Source organism: Branchiostoma belcheri, unplaced genomic scaffold (assembly GCF_001625305.1).
Source record: "Branchiostoma belcheri isolate BF01 breed outbred unplaced genomic scaffold, Haploidv18h27 scaffold62, whole genome shotgun sequence".
Lineage (NCBI taxonomy): Eukaryota > Metazoa > Chordata > Leptocardii > Amphioxiformes > Branchiostomatidae > Branchiostoma > Branchiostoma belcheri.
Window position 1 is genome coordinate 119,234 of NW_017804265.1, and position 19,819 is coordinate 139,052.

At 40.8% G+C, this 19,819-nt stretch overlaps 3 protein-coding genes across 3 annotated transcripts; 2 read left to right on the forward strand and 1 right to left on the reverse strand.

Moving 5' to 3' along the window:
• Window positions 1-1,276: 1,276 nt before the first annotated feature.
• Window positions 1,277-2,969, reverse strand: LOC109483016. Its single transcript, XM_019785973.1, has 5 exons — window positions 2,915-2,969; window positions 2,352-2,444; window positions 1,984-2,076; window positions 1,747-1,869; window positions 1,277-1,380 (listed from the first exon to the last, which is right to left on the reverse strand). The coding sequence occupies exons 1-5, from the start codon at window positions 2,955-2,957 to the stop codon at window positions 1,277-1,279; spliced, it is 456 nt and encodes a 151-aa protein (XP_019641532.1). The 5' UTR covers window positions 2,958-2,969.
• A 611-nt stretch (window positions 2,970-3,580) lies between these two features.
• On the forward strand, window positions 3,581-5,720 carry LOC109483063. Its single transcript, XM_019786019.1, has 4 exons — window positions 3,581-3,598; window positions 3,990-4,222; window positions 4,791-4,958; window positions 5,312-5,720. The coding sequence occupies exons 2-4, from the start codon at window positions 3,998-4,000 to the stop codon at window positions 5,690-5,692; spliced, it is 774 nt and encodes a 257-aa protein (XP_019641578.1). The 5' UTR covers window positions 3,581-3,598; window positions 3,990-3,997; the 3' UTR covers window positions 5,693-5,720.
• Window positions 5,721-6,282: 562 nt separating this feature from the next.
• LOC109483146 (exostosin-like 3) lies at window positions 6,283-15,430 on the forward strand. The gene is made up of 10 exons (XM_019786146.1): window positions 6,283-6,489; window positions 9,142-9,462; window positions 9,908-10,075; window positions 10,508-10,688; window positions 11,036-11,749; window positions 12,245-13,077; window positions 13,384-13,511; window positions 13,946-14,090; window positions 14,509-14,637; window positions 15,153-15,430. Exons 2-10 carry the CDS (start codon window positions 9,214-9,216, stop codon window positions 15,360-15,362), a joined length of 2,757 nt encoding a protein of 918 aa, XP_019641705.1. The 5' UTR covers window positions 6,283-6,489; window positions 9,142-9,213; the 3' UTR covers window positions 15,363-15,430.
• The last annotated feature ends 4,389 nt before the right edge of the window (window positions 15,431-19,819 follow it).

The window sequence follows — 19,819 nt, forward strand, 5'->3', positions numbered from 1 at the left end:
TGTGAGTGTTGGATATAGCGTTTTCACAAAGTTTCCCTATCAATAAAGCAAACTGGCCGCCATGTTGGTGTCCTTGATTTGAATTTCGATGATGTTTCCTCACAAAATGTTGTTGTTTTATCGGCACGGTTTTACGTATTCGTCTGCGTTTTCTTCTCAATACACGCATAAGACAGGTTATTTCAAATGGTCAGAAAAGTTCTTCCGAAAACGCTTGAAATACGATTCAATAAATTGCAAATAGCTGCCCCCCCCTCCATGATAGTGTCCGTATGACGTCACGTGAGTGTCTAATTTTTTACCTCCATGAAAAATGGAGGTATTGTTTTTGGCGTGTCTGTCTGTATGTATGTCTGTGTGTGTGTCTGTCTGTGTTTCCGCAACTTTGTAGTCAGCATAACTTCAGAACGTCTTTATGGATTGTTATGATATTTGGTATGATGGTAAGTCTTGGAAAGACAAAGGTCAAGGTCAAGTATGGGCCTCCTAGTGGATGACCTTGGTACTGCAGCAGAACTTCCGGTTTTTGTATCTTTTGTCCTGAACAAGCTATGGTCTTGACTTTTTGGTGACAGATAGCTTATCCTGTCAGAAATAAGTGGCGTAAGTTTGGTTCCCCTAGCAGCTTGTTCTGGAACTGCAGGTTAGTTTCTGGTAAAAACTTTCAAAGCCAATAAGTCCAGATTGGAACAACGTATTTTCATCATTTTTGGTGTGTAGGTACCTGAGAGACAGTTGTACATGATTAAATGCAAATTATGCAAATGAGGACTTAATTTGCATAATTATTGAGGAAATTCTATAATTACAGTGTTTCATATAATGGTATTGCTATACATGTAATCTATTTAATCTGTGGCAGGCGGAACATCAACAGATGCAAATGATGACCTAATTTGCATAATTAATGTGAAAATTCTGTGAATCCTTATTGGTGAATGATGGGAATTTTATACCTCGTATCATGTGTAACTTACTTAAAGGTATGCATCGCTATGCATATATTATGTTAATGTAGAGGTAATTGCATAATTAATGAGGACAAAGCAAGCCCATATTTCATGGAGGTATGAGATCTCGGAACTCTTGTTTTAAATTTGCAATTCAACATGGATAATACAGGACATGGTGGTGATTTACTCTAGCTGTAGCTAATTTTAACCTCACTACCAGACATACAGGTATACAGTGACAAAACACATGTCAAAAAACAACAGAGAACAGCAAATGGGTGGAAATGGATCAATAAGTGGTAAGTTAATGGTGTAATGACACACTACTCACGTTCCAGCTCGGTCACACGCAGCTCAGCCATCTTGAGCCGGTTTCCCATCTCCAGATAATGCCTCGCCGACTCATACGACTGGGTTCTCACTTCAACTGCATTAAAGCATTAAGGCAATGTTTCCATTACAATTTCAGGGCGTCAAAACTGGATTTCAAAGTCAATCTTTGGACATTTTTAGTGTAGTAAATTGAATCAATCCTATCCCACCGCATAGGCCCTATCTGTGAGGCAAAAAAGGTTTTATGGTACTTGTATCTACTAGAAAAAAAGGAGTAAACTTGTTCACACAACCCAACATTAATTATCAATATGGTTACTATAATCTGCTAACCGTATTCGGCTTAATTCTTTTTAAATGTTAGAACAGATTTTGTGACAATAGCCATGCACTGCATTTAAACGTGAATTATAGTTGCTACGTTTTAGAACGCTGTTAAATCTTGAGTAAAGAAACTGACCTGCCAGATACGGTAACAGGACGCAGACGACCACAGATAAAGCTATGCCGGTGATCTGCAAAATCTTCCTGCCCAGACCCCGACATTTGGTCTTTTGGTTCGCTTCTGCATCATTGGCTGCGTCTGTTAGAATTGAAAAAAAAAAGATCCTGTATATTTCTAGCTACATTCCAAAGAAGAGCAGGTGGTAAGAATGCTTTTCTGTTTGTCTGCTTGCAAGGCAAGGCAAGTGGTTACCTGCTCTGGAGACGTACATAGCGTTGGGTGTGCTCGCACCTGCGTCCGCAAGTGACCTCCAATCAGTCTGGGACTGTTGCATGGGTGTGGCGTCTGGAGCAAAAAAATAATAAACTTCTTTCCTTACTCTTTCTCTGTCTGCCCTTTTCTCCATGTTGTTAGCTTTATTGACGGTCCCTTTTTTATGCCAAAGGTTTCTTAGCTCGGTCAAGGTAAAGAGGCAAAATAAATGATATCATATGGTCAATTATGTCACATATGTAGAAAGTATATAGCCTACATTATACGTAACGTGTACACCGGTTCAGGAAATTTAGTATTCGCACAGCCACAGCAAGGCAAGGCATGCAAACGTTTGGTACATGTACCTGCTCTGGAGACGTACATAGCGTTGGGTGTGTTCGCAGCGGCGTCCGCAAGTGACCTCCAATCAGTCTGCAACTGCTGCATGGGTGTGGCGTCTGGAGTGAAAAAATAAACATTTTACATTTAGCACTAGCAAACGATGCGATGTAATTTGATCATCTGATTTTCCATTTCAAAATGTCCGAGAATATAACTTTTTTCCCAAATTCGCACAAAACTAAAACAACATTACAGCGTAATAATACAATATAAAAAAGGCTGAATTACGGAGTTTCAGGTAATACACAGTTGTACAAAATATCAATATTCAAAAACATAACCAAAGCATGGAACCCTATAGCGTGATATTGGGGGACATCAACCTGACGTCCACCAATAAAATAGCATTTAAAAAAGAGCATTCAAAGATATGAACTGCTATTTAAATCACTTCACGATAATACTTATCGCACCCGGCAAACTGTACTCTTTAGCGGACCAACTCCCCCGGCATGTTATCTCTCTATTTGGCGCCGATTTCTACTCTTTCAAGCCGCCCCCCGAAGCCTGGTAGAGACTACACTACCTCCTGTATCTCCTGTCTGGGTTTGCTGTTGCCCTCCAGGCATCTTGACTCGATCTTGTCAGGTTTTCAGGCAGTAAAAAAAAAACACGTCCTACACCAAGCAAGTCGCTCCTCAGTCTGAGCGCTTGGCAATTTACGTTTCGCCCACTCTTCATACAAAATTTACATTATCCAATCACCATACAGCACGTAACGTTACTTCAATCAGATTGTTTCTCGATTTTTCGATGATTTCGAGACCCGAAGCCGTTTCATCTTTGCTTCGCGAAATTAAAAACAAAAGATGAAAAACGAATTGTGTAGGCGTTATTAAACATTACTCTTTGTTACAAACAGAGTGATTATACACATTGTTTTGGTCGCTAGATATGAAAAAGGATTACAAATTATTATGAATCTCCAGCTATGCCGTTAAGTTTCTTGGAAAAAAACGTTTTTCAGTCTGTTTACCATGCATAAATGAAGTAGTTCCATGGATCTACTAAAGTTCAAACGTTAAATGTTGCCGCCATGATGGTTTATTTGAATAGGTCAAAGTTCAGATGCTAAAGGTTACGTCATGCAGGTGTGCTACAATACAGGTGGGTTCCGCCCAATTTTCTTCACGTAAACAAACTTGCCAAATGCGAGTAGTTTTTCGTGCCGTGTACATTTGATGCCGAGAGATTGCACATCATAGTACCGGTAGGTGACAGTTGTTTATGGTACTATTCTTCAAAGGGTTTTGGTTAATGGCCGGTATATACGACTTGATTATTGCTGCAATACTCCCGGGCCCCCCTCCCCACTTCATTCATAATTTTCGTCATCAAACACATTGAATGTAGCCTGTACCAGGCACCGCGGATCGCTGGAAAAAAATAGTAGAACTTGGCCGAAAGAAAGGGATAGTATACCAGGAGAGTTATTGTAATTGGAGCCACTCTAGCCGGTAGAGGCTCCATTGAATGGTTACACGTACGTCATGTACAAGCATTGTATATATAAAATGCCAGGAATGACTGACCGGCCCTTTTATCACATATGTACGCTTTCTAAAATTATAACAGCAGATAATTTGTTTTTCTGAATGCAGGTAAAACAATGTTTTATACTCGGGCGTTATTTGGGCGAAGATTCAGTGGTCTTGTCCGGCAATGTTCCACGTCTAGCGGGGGTGGGTCTCGCTGGTCTAGGTACGCCTCGGGTGCGGGTGCCGCCATTGCTACTGGGGCGTCTCTGGTGGCGATGTACTCAGCTTACGAGTCAAGAAGAAATCTTGTGGTGCAGAAGAGGAAAGAATTCGGCCGAGCCTTTGCAGAACTCCAGGTATTGAAGGGGGCTGCGAGCCTTTTTGAATTTTGCCAATATTAAGGTGTGTGTGTAATCAAGTATTGTTTTACTTTTACGTCACACACACACACACACACACACACACACACACACACACACACACACACACACACACACACACACACAAACACACACGTATTGGCACAAGTGTGTACTACACACACACACACAGACAGAAATATACAGAGAGACAGAGAGAGAGACCGGCACACAGAGAGAGGCAGAGAGACATACACAAAGAGACAGACAGACAGACACAGAGAGAGAGAGAGACAGACAGACAGACACAGAGAGAGAGAGACAGACAGACAGACAGAGAGAGAGAGACAGACAGACAGACAGACAGAGACAGATAGACACACACACACACACACACACACACACACACACACACACACACACATACATTGAAGCAGGCACACACTGACACACACGCAATGCATGTACATGTACACACATAAACACACAGACACACGTAGACACACGCATACACACACATTTCCCTGTGTGTTTCAACAGGACGTTGCCTTTGTTTATGATACAGGACGATTACTACACGAGTGAAATGCACCAGGCCATGAGAAAACTCTATGCCTTGAAGAAAAAAGCTGAGAACGAAGGCCGGAGCTGGGATGACGTGTGTGGGGAGTGGGCTGCTGACGATCTGACCTTCGCCTTATCACCTGTTGAAAAACCCTCGGTAGAAAAACAGGTGTGTAAAAAGTCATCTTCTGTCTAATGGCATCTCTTTTTCTCCTTTAGTTGCAACAATTGATTCCTGCCCCTTCCCCTCTGCAAGGAGGTTTAAAGCTTTGCCCTCTGTCTCTTTTACACCTAGTCTCCTCCCTCTTCAACTCTTCGAAGTACTCTCAGCAGATCTTTCAAATACTAGTAGTCAAGGATTACAGAAGCTCAAGCCGTATATACCCTGTAAACAGCACGTTTTTTCGTATATTCTTTCATTAAATATCGGAATATATCATAAAATAAGAATTCATTACACACAAAAAAAAAATATTCAAAAGACCCTTTCTAATATAATATTAATGTTATTCTTTTTCCCAGATCCGTAAGGAGGAGGTTGAGGAGATAGAAGAAGCCAGAAGAAAGTGGAGCGCCTTCTACAACAAGTTCCGCTCCCTCTACAAGCGGGGCGTCATCTCTGAGGAGGATGTAAAGCTCTATCATTTCCCGAGCGACACTCAAATGAAGGGCTATATCTCCGTAGTAGATGCACTAGAACATGCCGGCAGTGTCATATATGTCGGAAACGACCACAAGTACATTTCCAATTACACACAAGAAAAGGTTGCAGGGTTTTTGGACACAACTTTCCTCGATGGAAAATTTGCTCCTTCTAAGGATAAACTACAGAAGAGGAATGAGAAGTACTTACAGCTGAGGAAAGAAGTGATGGAAAAAGTACAAGCTACTAAAGTAAAGTAAAAGCTTAAGAAGAGAATTAATTTTTTAAATGATGGGAAATGATGAAAATGTAAGCTGAGAAAAGAATGCAATAAAGCCCTTCTTAGCTTCCTTGTTTCCGTATCTGTGAAGGTAAACATAATTAGGGAGACTGGCTTTATATTATTGTTCCTGCATACATGTTACACGCTATACTAAAAGTTTAGATACTGCCGCCATTGTGGTTTATCTGGATAGGTCAAAGTTCAGATGCCAAGGGTTACGCCTGTTAGGTGTTGCAACAGGTGGTCGCCGCTCAAAGTCATTTGCCAACGTCAACAAATGCCGTATGCAAGTACTTTTGTGTTTATCTTATATGTGTTTGAAGACGGGACAATGCATATCATAGTGGACTCTGCTTGGTTTTTCATCTTTGTTAAGATTTTTTTACCAGACTACCTGCAAGCTGTTGTGTTACGCCGAGGGGTGGTTGTTTTATCTACTACTAGTATTTCCGTGTTATACATACATACATTTTTGGACAAATCACACACCACTGTGTAAGAACGCTACCTAGCGAGATAAAAGGGAGAAACACAAATTCTAGCGTTAGCCAGGACTCGTTCCCTGGGCACGAGATCAGGTCAAAGGTTATCAGTTAATATGGCGGCCGCAGATTATGATTAGCGTAGATTTGATCAACAGGAAAACGCGAGAAAACACAGAACTATGAAATCATATCCCTTTTCCTGCCGGATTCCGAAGTTCCTGAAGTTACAGAGGGTGTAGACTCATGGAAGAAACCGTCCACGCAGCATTCTCAGCGCTCAGAAGACAGGGTAAGGAAGGATTTTTGATGCGTTTTACGTACGTTTGTCAAAAAAATTGTTCTGGAGTAGTTTGATCAGAATCGTAAACATTTCTGATCAGGAATTTTACACTAGAAAGTCACTTTCGAAGAGAGGAATACGAAGCCACGATTTGAGAAGTAAAATGAATATATAAATTTTGTAAAAACGGGTTTTCATGTCGTATTTCTATACCACATTTATATACCACGAGATGATTAGAAATTCAAATGTGGGGCAATTTTAATCTCCAAGCAGATATGGGGTGTAACTTAGATCGTTCACCTTTTCTGACTCCCGGGCCCAACTTTGTAGTCAAAAGCTTTCAGAAAGGCCCAGCATTCAGAAAACCTTACGATCTGTTGTTGCTTGCTTTGACATGTAGATTGGGGCAATCTATATATTTGCGCCCCCCTCCCCCTTCCTGTTGGGATTGGTGTATAGATGTTTGGTCACGCTTGTCTGAAAACATGGGTTTTATTTAACCTCCTTGTTTGAACGTATCTGCTAAAAACTCACAGTTTGTATCAAAACAGCCTCAATGTAAAGTGTATTTTACTGGATTTCCTTTTTTTTCTTTACTTGCATGATGTGGCTTTGACATACATGTATCCATAACTTGCTTATATTGTTATGTATGTTATAGATCATGGCATAAAAAGTACAATTTCTAACTGTTATTACAACTGAGAGTCTGAATCTGGCTTTTTACAACTCATCTGAATTCTGCAAGTTACAAAAATTGAAAAGGTTGCAGTTCTTCAGATAGTGTGTAAAACTGTTGCCCTCTTACTTTTCCTTATGAGGGCCTGCATTGGGGTTCCTGACAACACTCTACGCTAAATTTTGAGAGCCGGCTACATATTACGCAGAATTCAAGAAGCCTCCCCATTACGTTTCACGATAAATTCTGGGTAGCTACAACGCATTACGTAGAATTAAAACAGCGAATTACGCTCTATGCAAAATGTGCCAATTATGCACTACGTTGAATTAGTTATAGCAGTCCGTCTACGCTCTATGTAGAATTAAAACAGCCGATTACGCTCTACAGAAAAGGGCATGCGGTATCCTAGAAAGCCCCATGGCCAGCCCAATTTTTACAGTTTCTCATTTTCTTATCAGATTTTATCAGTCTGACACAAACATCAATTATGTATTTCATCAGTCGACTTAGATCTGCTACAAATAGTTGAAATACCGTGTAGCTAAAAACAAGTTAAATTTTTAATGTGACAGTCACAGACTATTTCTCTTGGGACTAGGAAAAATATTGTGTTTCCTGTTTCAGTCCTGAAACAATAAGTGTCGGTAGGTAGGGATTATCTTTTTTTTTTTTTAGACTTCAGTGATGTCTATATAGGGGTCCAACTTATACGATACAGTTTAACAAAGTAAAACTTGCATGAAGACACTTTTATTTTCAATGTCAATGTTAGAAAACCAACTGTACAGCATTTTATCACTCGGGTGTCAGGTCATGGAGCTAGAAATGGTTGATCAGCTCGAAAAATTTATGTCACTTGCAGGGGTCCACCCCCAAAAAGTCTAGGGTCGGCAGGTTTTTCTACTGATTCTAGGGTTGGTCGGGAAACAGGAAACACTACATTTTCTTCCTAGGCCTTGGGAATATATTATTTTTGTGCAGAAATTCTCCTAGCTATTGTCCTACTGTAAAACATATGGGGATAGACAAAATATAAGGGAGGGGTTAGACAAGTATAAACAATTTATCCCTCAGTTATCTAATGCTATTTTTTCTTGGTATAGGATGCCTTTTGAAGGCCTTTATTCTGCCTGTGTTTCATAGTTTTTTATCTCGAAAGAACCAAGAAATTGAATTGACATGGCCTTAGGCAGCCCTCTTGTAACATGGTACATTACTACTAGTACTAGGCAAAACCCATGGTGGGGTATTATCTCTTAATCATTGAAATTTCCTATGCAAAAAGCCCCCCTGGGATCAACCTGAATTGGTGGATTAAAGACAACTCATCATCCTCAAATGTGGAACAGATAAGACTGGTTTATAGTTTTACTTTCAATTTCATATTTTCCTTGTATAAGGTCACTTTGTGGTTCATTTGTTGGTAATTATGATTTAGAGATATGGGGAATACAATATAGATCTTGGTTTTTGTATTGTATTGCTGGTAAATGCTCATGGCTGAGTTTTGCATATTCGTGCTGCTGAAAATAGCAGACTCTATTATACAGGTTTGATCCACTCACATTGGGATGGACACTTGATCAGTTTCTTTACTTTTGTACTCCTACTTGAGGTGTTTTCAAACATAGGACCTCTGGCTCAATGTCCCATCCAAGTATGACAAAGTGGTATACTGAAGTTTCTACATAGTACATATATACTATATATGTCATACTAATGTTTGTATGTTGTGCATTCATATCTTTCTCCACAGGTATGACAAGGTGGTATACACAGAAGTCTGTACCCACTACAAGAGGTAATCCATCTGAGGTAGAAGTCATCACTGGCTAGATGTCCACACCAACATGCCCCTGTCACAGTACTAGTAGTACCTTTTTACTGATCTTTTTTACAGGTATGACAAGGTGATATCACACAGAAGTTTGTACTTTTTACAGCTATTACAAGGTGTTATCACTACCCTTTTCCAGGTATGACAAGGTGGTACCACACAGAAATTTTTAAGAGGTAATCCGAGTTGCTGGCTGGATGTCCACACCAAGATGCCCCTGTCACTAGACCTGCTGGCCGCGCCCGTACTCCGCTGCCTGCACCACATCCGTCTCTCTCGGATCATCGCCATGCTGCTGGTTATCCTCATCGTCATCCCGCTCATCACACACTGGTACCTGGGCAGCGTGGACGGCACGAGTCAGAGGCACGACCTGCCCGGCCTCGACACCCCGGGGATATTCCAGGACATGGACCCCAAGGAGCTGAGACACCACGTGCACGAGCTACATAGAATCAAGGTACGCACACGCTGTGGATTGATTTCATTCAAGTTCATTTGCTACTATAAACAAAAAGAATACATGTACTTACAAGTCTCATCTATATTAGTACAAATGTAATTACATCATCAACATCATCTCTTTGGTGCCCAAAGGCTTAACACCACACCACCCCCACCCCCTGAAATATTTATGAATTGAATTTGTTTTTCATTGGACTGTGACATAGTAAATGACTCATACATGTGGGTGCTTAGAATGAGAAACAACAGTAAACTTAAGGTTGAGCCAGGGTACTGCTGAGAGACTGGGAGCAAAAAACAACAAATTAAGTTATCCAAAGATGCTTAGAATTGTTGTTTGCAATTCTAAGCACCCACATGCATTAAGATATTAGCAAAGTCCTTTTATACAAACTTACCTAACAGCACATGTGAAGTTTCCCTGTCCATGTTGTTCCCAGTCTTCAGTCAGTAATGAGTTACTTGAGCTGGAGAGTAAGCGTCAGCGGCTACAGGGCAGCATCAGTCATTATAACGGGGAGGTGGAGCAGGCTAAGGTGGAGTTGGAGACAGCACGGAACGAGCTCAACGCACTCAAGTTACAACTCCGACAGACACAGAAGGAACTGGTATGAAATCTACTGTGGTGTTATTTGGTTTCTTCCTTCCATCCTTCCTTCCCCTTTCCTTCCTTCCTTCCTTCCTTCCTTCCTTCCTTCCTTTCTTTCTGCCATCCTTCCTATCCTGTCCTTCCTTCCATCCTTCCTTCATTCCTCCCATCCTTTTCTGTCCTTTCCTTCCCCATCCCTTCCTTCCTTCCCTTTTTCGTTCCCCCTTCCTTCCCTCCCTCCTTTTCTTCCCCCTTCCTTCCTTTCTCCCTTGTTCAGCCATGCGTTCATTCATTCAATTTCTTTCTTTCATTAGTTAATTTCATTCATGTACTATAAACACTTGATACTTTATTGGTATAGCTATTAGTTGATCTTGTTGTTGGTACATTTTTGTTCAAAGCTTAGAAATTATAATACATTAATTTTACTCTTCTTGTCTGCTTGCCACAGGAGGAGACAATGGAGGCCCACCGGCCGCGTGTGGCGCAGCCTCACCGTATCCTGCCGTCGGAGAACGATAACGTCCTGATTGCCCCGCCTGCAGCCTCCTCCTCGTGCCGACAGCACACGTGCTTCGACTACTCCCGCTGTTCTCTCACGTCCGGCTTCCCTGTTTATGTTTATCCCACTGGTAAAGTATTCAAATTTCAATTATAAAGTTGTTTTATTTATTCCAACATGTAATCACAAGACGTGGTGACGGCACACTTAAGTTTTTCCAACTTATATTAATGCCGTCACCAACACGCAAGAGAAAACTCATTTTTACCTGAACAAAGTGAGGGAAGTCGTGTAAAGTGCCTTTCCCAAGGCCACAAGATCAGTAGCATGTCAGGAACCCAGGACCTCTTGGTTCTGAGTCGAACACTCTGCTGACTTGTCATGCTTTAGTCATGTGTTTGAAGTATCATTGCAAGTTATGTATATACTAAAACATTATCCATCAGCTAACACAAATATTGCTTTGTTTCCTTTCAGAAGACAGCATCTTCCCTTTGGACTCTTACATACAAGACGTGACCCTCAGCAGTCTTGAACAGAACCTGTATCTATCCAGCAACCCAGCCACTGCCTGTGTGTATGTCGTTATAGTCGGAACCCTCGCGAGTAGACTAGAAGCTAAGGATATGGAACGGAAACTTACCAGTCTCCCGTATTGGAGAGGCGACGGTAGAAACCATATTCTCATTAACCTCGCCAGAGACTACAGCGCCGAAAACGTGTTACGTAACATCGAGACGGGGCGCGCGATGGTTGTACAATCGGAGTTCATGTTCTCGCAGTATCGAGCTGGTTTCGATATTGTCATCCCGCCGGTTTTTACGTGGGAATCGGGACGGGGTGCCTTCGATAGCATTCCCCCGCAAGTCCCCGCGCACAGAAAACACCTCTTTAGTTTTGTCGGAGAAAAAGACTCCCCTGGTGTTGTGGTATCGGAAAAGGGCGAACTTTTCTACAAAGACGACGCGTCTTTGAACAGAAACGGTGCGACAGGTGAGGTGGATGTTCTCGCGGACTTGGTCGCGATCGAGAATAACGATGAAGACAATCTCCTTGTGAAAGTGACTTGTGGGGGGGAGACTGTGCAGGGACTGAGGGGGGAGTGGCAGTTGTGTGGAAAACCACAGGAAAGACAACAGGTTCTCCGTGAATCAACCTTCAGTATAATCATTGTTGCAGGTAAGCTCAAAAGTTAATCTTTGTTATCAACTGTAAGTTTAGCATAATGATTATGTTTACCTTTGCAGAAGGAAAACATAATGTTTTTGCTCAGTTTCTTCCTCTTCTTCAATCACATATTAAGTTCATTGAATTGAACCAGATGGCTGACAGTCAGTCACCATGGTAACTGGTGCTGTATCAGACACCCTGTGGTATTGGATTACATTATGTAGCAAGTGGCATGTAGGGGCTGGTCAGTATATATATGGGAAAGTGCTTAATGGCAGTAGATTTTTGGGTCTAGGCCATGTGAACATTATGTTTTTGGTAGTTGTGTATTAATTTATGTTTTTATCTATGGGTAGTTACAACAGTTACACATGTATGTATGTGGGGCCCGACATCAGCTCAGCTGCCAGGGCTTCCACTTTATTGCACTGTATTGTTTGCAATTTAAATAAATAAAATAAAAAACAGTTTCAATTTTCTATTTAAATCTAAAGTTATTATAATTCTGTTTTTCAGCCTCCAGTGTATTAAGCTCTGTGTTGACAACAGTACGACTCTACGAGTCCCTGAAATACGGAGCCGTTCCAGTTATACTGGGCGAACAAGTACAGTTACCCTTCAGCGAGGTTATAGACTGGCAACAGGCCGCGTTTGTCTTTCCGCTGGCACGCGTGAGCGAACTTCACTTCTTCTTACGCACCGTGAGCGACAGTGATTTGTTACGGATGCGCCTTCAGGGCCGCTTTCTGTGGGAAACCTACCTATCCTCACCGCAGGCCGTTTTGAACACAGTGTTAAGCGTCGTACGAACTAGAATATCCATCCCGCCAAAAACCGTTCCCGAGGAACCGTCGCCGACGGTGTACAATGAAGACACGTACCCGTTACTTCTTGAAGAGGTTGAGCCGATTTCGGAAACCGGGATGGAATTCGGACCAGTGGAACCCCCTTACGACTCGCCTAAGTTTCTTCGTAATTTCACTACCTCAGTTGTAGACAAGCACACTTTGTGGAATACCTTCCCGGGCCCGTTTTACCTGTACCCCTACCTCCCCACCGATCCGGTCTTACCGTCAGAAGCAAAGTTCATGGGATCAGGGTTGGGCTTTCGACCAATCAACAAGGGTTCAGGAGGGGCCGGGAAGGAGTTTCAGGAGTCCCTGGGTGGGAACGTACCGAGAGAACAGTTCACAATCGTGATGTTGACGTACGAGCGAGAGTCGGTGTTGATCAACTCTCTCCAGCGGCTGATCGGTCTTCCGTACCTGAACAAGGTGCTGGTCGTGTGGAACTCACCAAACTTACCGTCCGAGGACCTGAGATGGCCGGATATCGGAGTCCCCATAGTTGTGCGTATCTTAAAATTCAACTCTGCTTTAAATTTTGATATTTCAAAGTGTGTTGCATGAAAATGAAAGGAAGGCTTGACTATTTTAGATTTATAGTGTGTCTCTGCTGCAAAGGAAATTGTCCATCTCAACTGTCAACCAAAATTTATTTAATCTGAAAGTGTACTTAGCACAATGATGTACATGTATATACTAATTTTTGAATTTTCTATCTAAACCTAAGAATCTCTTGGGGCAAACTGTAACAATTAGAAGTAACATTATTGAATATGTTATTTCTTATACTATTCCCCTTCCACATTTTAGGTCATTCGAACGAAAAAGAACAGTTTGAATAACCGCTTCCTACCATACGATGTGATCGAGACAGAAGCCATCTTGTCGATTGACGACGACGCACACCTGCGACACGATGAAATCCTGTTTGGCTTCAGGTAAGATTTGAACATACATGTACATGTATGTAGAGAGGTGGTCACTTGTACAGGTTTGACTGTACCTGTAAATAGCTTCATCAGGTTGGTAAGACACTGAGTAAAGAGATTCTTTTTACACAGCCAAGTCTTTTATCCAGCCGACATTTGGGTGACCGTCTGTCACCTTCCTCAGGGCAATTCTAACAGGTTTACATTGCAATGCAGCACAGGTGTCACTGCTAAAGTGCTATAGATGCATTCCCAAATGTACAATATTTACATATCTACGCATATGCGTGGTTACCGAAGCGTTGGCTGAATAAAAGACTTGGTTGTGCAAAAAGAGTCTCTTTACTCAGGTTTGACTGTACTTTACATACATGTAGTGCATTTTTTTCTGCAATGTCAGCTATTCATCAAACTGAACTGGTTGTGTTTTCTGCCCCCTCCAGGGTATGGCGTGAGGCTCGGGACAGGGTGGTGGGTTTCCCGGGACGGTTCCATGCGTGGGACGGCTCGCACCAGTCCTGGCTCTATAACTCCAACTACTCCTGTGAACTGTCCATGGTCCTCACCGGGGCAGCCTTCTTTCACAAGGTATGAAAAATTTATGCTGATCACATGTACGTCCAGGCATGGAGGTATTGTTATCGGGATGTTTGCGTGCATGCAAATGTGTGTGTGTGTGTGTGTGTGCGTGTATTGTGTGTGTGTGTGCGCGTGTGTGTGCGTGCGTGTGCGTGCATATGTGTGTGTGCATGTGTATTTGTGCATGTGCGTGTGTGTGCACGTACTCTGGCCTTCCTCAGAAGACTGACCCAGTGAGACTTGTCATGCGGCTTCTCTGTCTAAAGTGTGACTTCCACACTGGGTCAAAGGTATCTGCATGGTAAATGTTGCCAGCCCCCATTTGTGTTGGAACACAAGTTTTACCTTTAAACATTGTAACTACCAGCACAAATTTAAATGAACTTTCATGATAACAAACTTTCCTTCTTCCTCTTCCCTCCCTCAGTATTATGCGTACCTGTACTCCTACGTGATGCCCCAGGTGATCAGAGACAAGGTTGATGAGTACCTGAACTGTGAAGACATTGCTATGAACTTCCTGGTATCACACATCACAAGGAAACCTCCCATCAAGGTAGAGTAGCGAGAGCCTTATAATTTTTGTCAGTGAGAAGGGGTTTGTCTTAAGAATTAAGAGAGAGTTCAAAGAATACGAAATTTTTGGAGGTGGCCAAGATAAAAACAATGGGAGAAAATGATGTGGAATTAGCAATTTTCCCAGGCTGAGGTACAAAAATTGTTTGGGGTTTTTCATCACACAATTCAGATATGGTTAATCCTTCAATTGCTGTTGTACACATTGTTGCATGCATGCATTACACTAGTAAATTTGACTGCAATTACTGAAAATGATTTTCACCCTACAACTAGTACAAGAAAGGACACAAAGGATATATTAGCTATATATATTAAGTCATGCAAGACTTTTATCTGTAATTTGTCTCATGTTTTAGTTGTTCATCAGATTTCTTGCCTTTTTCAATGATGTTAGGTACATTATACATCGTACAAATGTATTTGGCAACCTGATAAACATACTACACATTTCCACAGTTGATCCCTTAATTCTAACACGTCTCTTTACTCCAGGTTACGTCGCGTTGGACGTTTCGTTGTCCAGGTTGTCCGCAGGCTCTCTCGCACGACGATTCGCACTTCCAGGAGCGGCACAAGTGTATAAACTTTTTCGTCCAGGTTTACGGTTACATGCCGCTACTCAACACGCAATTCCGCGTCGACTCGGTTCTCTTTAAGACTAGACTACCTCACGACAAACAGAAGTGTTTTAAGTTTATATAAGGCCACATCAATTCATTTCTTTGGATGTCGGAGCATTTTTTAGTAAAAATTTAGCAAGAGAACAACATGAAAACAGAGTTGTACAGTCAAAAATCTGGTCCAATTTCTTCTGTTTGTTTTTTTTTTTAAATTGCAATTCAAACTTGTTTCATACTGACTTCTACCAACACAGATTAACTTAATTCCAAGATATGAAAACAGAGAATTTTGACTGGTACAACTCCAGTCTGTGTCAAGAAATAAGCAATCCACCACTTTTGTGATGTTACAGTATGCAGATGACACGTGTTACACAGTAAGCATATGTTGAGTAAGTCTGTGGCGCCCCCCGTCTTTGTTGAGGGATGGTTGTCATGCCCTGTTGTAGATGGCCTCTTAAACCCTCATTCAAAACAGTCTGTTTTGGTGTCCAAGATTCTTGTACTTGTAATATATTTCCAAAATTACAATTTAAACTTGCTTCATATGACTTTTAATTTACCAACTTGAACACAGAAGAATTTTCAAAATAGGAAAACAAATTGTTGGGAGGGTAACTTAAATCTGACTAAAACTGTGTTACTAAGTTACAGACTCTGTTTTCACGTTGATGTTCTCATTATGTAGCATTTCTTTTATCTGGGAACATATGAATTGAATTGGTGTGGCCTAAGAAAGCACAATAGCCTGGGTTCCAGCCCTCTTCAGCTGTCTGCAGGGGTAGCAACCATTGGGAAGTGGACCAAAAGTAAAAAAGGCTGGTTACCGGGCTAGAACCACTTGGTAATTTTTAAGTGAAATTGCGAACACTGCGCAACCATCTTTAACTTATTCTTCACCTCAAAGTGTTACCAGCCATTTTTATCTGTAGCAGAACTTGTAAATTATTTCCTTTACCTTTACGATTCGACCACTATTGTTGATGCATTTATAATATACTTGTATATATCAATGGAAATATAGGCAGAGCCTATCATTTAAACTGGTCCCTTGTGAAAGTGGTGTTGACGATACAACTGACCACTAATTTAAAAAGTGAAAAAAAGGGACTTGATAATAACATCGCAAGACTTCTCAACCATACCAAACTCCTTGGTTGGGTTAAGGATTGATTGAGTGAGTGAAGGAGCAAAAGAGTGAATGATTGAGTGAGTGAGTGAATGAATGAACTTATGCATTGAACAAGGCTATACTGTATTGCATTTTTTAAACCTTTTCAAAGCAGCGCTTTAAGTTGTTGGTAAGCAACATTGATTTTGTCTAGAAGTACCGTACACACTTTGAGACCATCCATAAGTCTACCTGTACCTAACATATCATTGTGTGCCCTAAATGTCGGCAAGGCTGAAGGTGTGTATAATTATTAAGAATCTTGTATTCTCATGTGTCTTGTAATGGTTTGGTCTCACCATGGAGTTTTTAAGCTCCTTGGTCTCACATGTAAGTTGTTTTCATGCATGAGATCTAATGAAATTCTGTGTCAAAGATGAAACACAAGAAGAAAAAACATTTTTTTTATAAAAAGTGAGGACATCTGCCCAAAAGTATGTAAGGGGGGATAGTGCAGCTAACACATGAAAGGACGTCATACATAAAATTACGCTTTTTGGTATAAAATCGTTAGCAAATCTTAAGATTGAAAGAGAAGTAATACGTCATGGCCACAACTGAAGTAAGTGGCATAGTCTAGAATTTCAGACCCTTTCCCTTACTGTAGTGTACATAATATCTCAAAGAAGGTGCATTGCGTTACACAGAAATAAATCTAGCAACTAGATTAACTCTCTTATAATAGAAGAGTGAGACATTTCAGATAACATTAGGCCACAGCAAGTAATTTTTATGGATGGCATCAGTGCACGCATTAGTTTTCGCCTGATTTTGGAAAAAAAAACTTTGTTGCCTTCTGACAGTGGTCAACATGCCGAAAATGGGCAAAGATGTCTGTTGCCATGCCGGAAGGTGGATGACAGCTAACTATGAAGAGAGGAGACAAGAAAAGGCTCTGAATTAATGTTTTCTTTCTAACTTTGATGCAGTCATATGTGATGCTGGCTGTGTATATGTGATGTTCCCACTGAATCAAAACCATTTGTACAATGATCGAGTCAAAATTTAATGTAGGAACCTTGTTTTTTTCGGCCCGCCTTGTTTTTTTTTGCCCGCTCGCATTAGATTTCTAGTCATCCATAAAATTTACTTGCTGTGGCCTTAGCTGGCTTTCATGGATGCTACATGCTATTTGAACTGTCTGACTCTTCAGGGAATTCATCCAGTTGCTTGATTTATTTTGTATCGTGTAGTGTACATAATGTCCTTGCAAATGTATGTCAGCAATATCCTGAACATTAGCTGACGATCAGACAACAAGTGGTGCTGTATCTGTTCTCTAAGTCTGATAGAAGAAACCAAAAGTCTGTATATAAGCACACAGCCCCACACATGCCATGTATAATGCCTATTCCTTGTAGTAATTGTAGATAATAGCAGAGATACAGGATAAGTAGAGATAACGATATCATCTTGATTTATCTATACTCCAAATATGGTGGCTTCAGATCTGGTTTCCAATCCCAGGATGCAATGGGAGGCAGGTGTGACTCCCATGATGCATGTGTCAGTGTAAGTCGAGGGGAGGTGGGAGGAGGGGGGGGGGGTTAAATGCAAGAAACCACTATAAGATGTAGCAAATTTGCATTGTAGCAATGAAATAATTAGGTATGTGTTACACAGCTCTAATTCAATGGAGTTAGAGTTAATATGAGGAAGGTATTCATCAGTTGTTCATTTATTTTTAGATTCCAATTTTGAAGCCATAATTAAACTATTGGAGTTGGACACTTTTGGGGTGGTATCATGGAGGTGATAACGTAATTTCAACTATCTTGTGTCTCTGACATTAGTGCTATGAGAACAACTTGTAGAATTATGTAATATTTACTTCAGAAAATATGTATAAGTAATAATGTTTCTTAACTTACCTGTCTTTAGTCTTTTAGTCCCATGTACATATCGACATGTATTTATATTCCTCTTGTTAAGAAAAAAAGCAAGAACAAAAAAAAATTAGAATGACCAATACATGAAATCCATTTGTCTTAATTCTTCTTTGCTTTGTTTTACAATTATTCAATGATTAACCAAAAAGTGTTACATAAGTTTTGATACTCTGTGAATATAATTAAATATACAAAAGAATAAGTAAAAGATAGAAGATGTAAGGAGCTACATTTATTTAATGCATGGGCGCAGTATCAACTTATTTTCTTGGTTCGCAGATGTATGTAAGTAGAAATTTAACGCAAAGTTGGCTAAAGACAATATAAAAAGAAACCACCTTGCAACGAGGGACATAGTGCAGTTCAGCTTGAAAACGCATAGTGTCGCCACTGAGTGGTGAGCTACAAAACCCATGACATAGTAGCCTTTACTTGCACCATGTAAACTACAACCGTAAATGTATCACCAGTACTACATCATGAGGTTACAGCACTAGAATACGTGCTGTGGCCCTACAAATGACCCTCATAAAATTTATGTATTCCAGCGTATTTTAAGCGTATTACACAGACGATGCGGTATAACTATAAGTTACCTTGCTATACTGCCTCGTAAAATTTGCCTTCGTTGCCGGGTGCAAATCTATCAATTCGCATTATAACGTACAGAGTTACGATTTTGATAGGTTTGAGGATCTAGCTTATTTGGGATGCGTGCTAATGCACTATGCCACTAACCTAGTACCGTTAAGGCTGCATTAAGTAACGTTATAACGTACAAAGCTTAACAAGTTCTTCTCCATTGCAAATAAGTGCCATTCAGGAACTGGGGGTGTCAAAGTATACGTATAACAGCATACGAATGTATTTAAAAGCTGGAAGCACAGCTGTCGGCCATGTTTGTTTACATTCTGGTTTACATCATGTTGCAATTTTATAGCAAGAGGGATTTAGACTCCTGTCTGACCATATATATGCCATTGAATGTTTGAGTAAGAATTAACAGAGCAGACCATACGTGAAGGTAAACATTATGCATTTGCCTTGCAAAGGTTACCTTCCTAGTGTTGTAGTTATTTTACAAAAGAAGATAAATCGGCATAGAGAGACGTCGTTAACTGATTAGGCAATGTCAAATGTCAGTCATCCCGTAACGGCTGCAATTTCTGCACGACCAAAGGTTAAAGTGATAAAGTACCGGAACTAATCTGGCACGAGCTCTGCAGCAACTTCAGGAAGGTCGTTTTGATGTCAAGGCCTGAAGATGTATATCTTTAGGCTGAACTATATTTGCATTGTGGATGGTGCAATGTATATAGTATACTCCATATGAAGTGCAGGGGTGTAGAAAAAATACAGCTTAAAGAGACAAGGTTCCTTAATAGTAATTCGACCGACAGATGATGTAAAAAGAATTTTGAAAATGGAAAACGGTCATTATTTATGTTTGTTTACCTTCGCAGAAGGAAAACATATTGT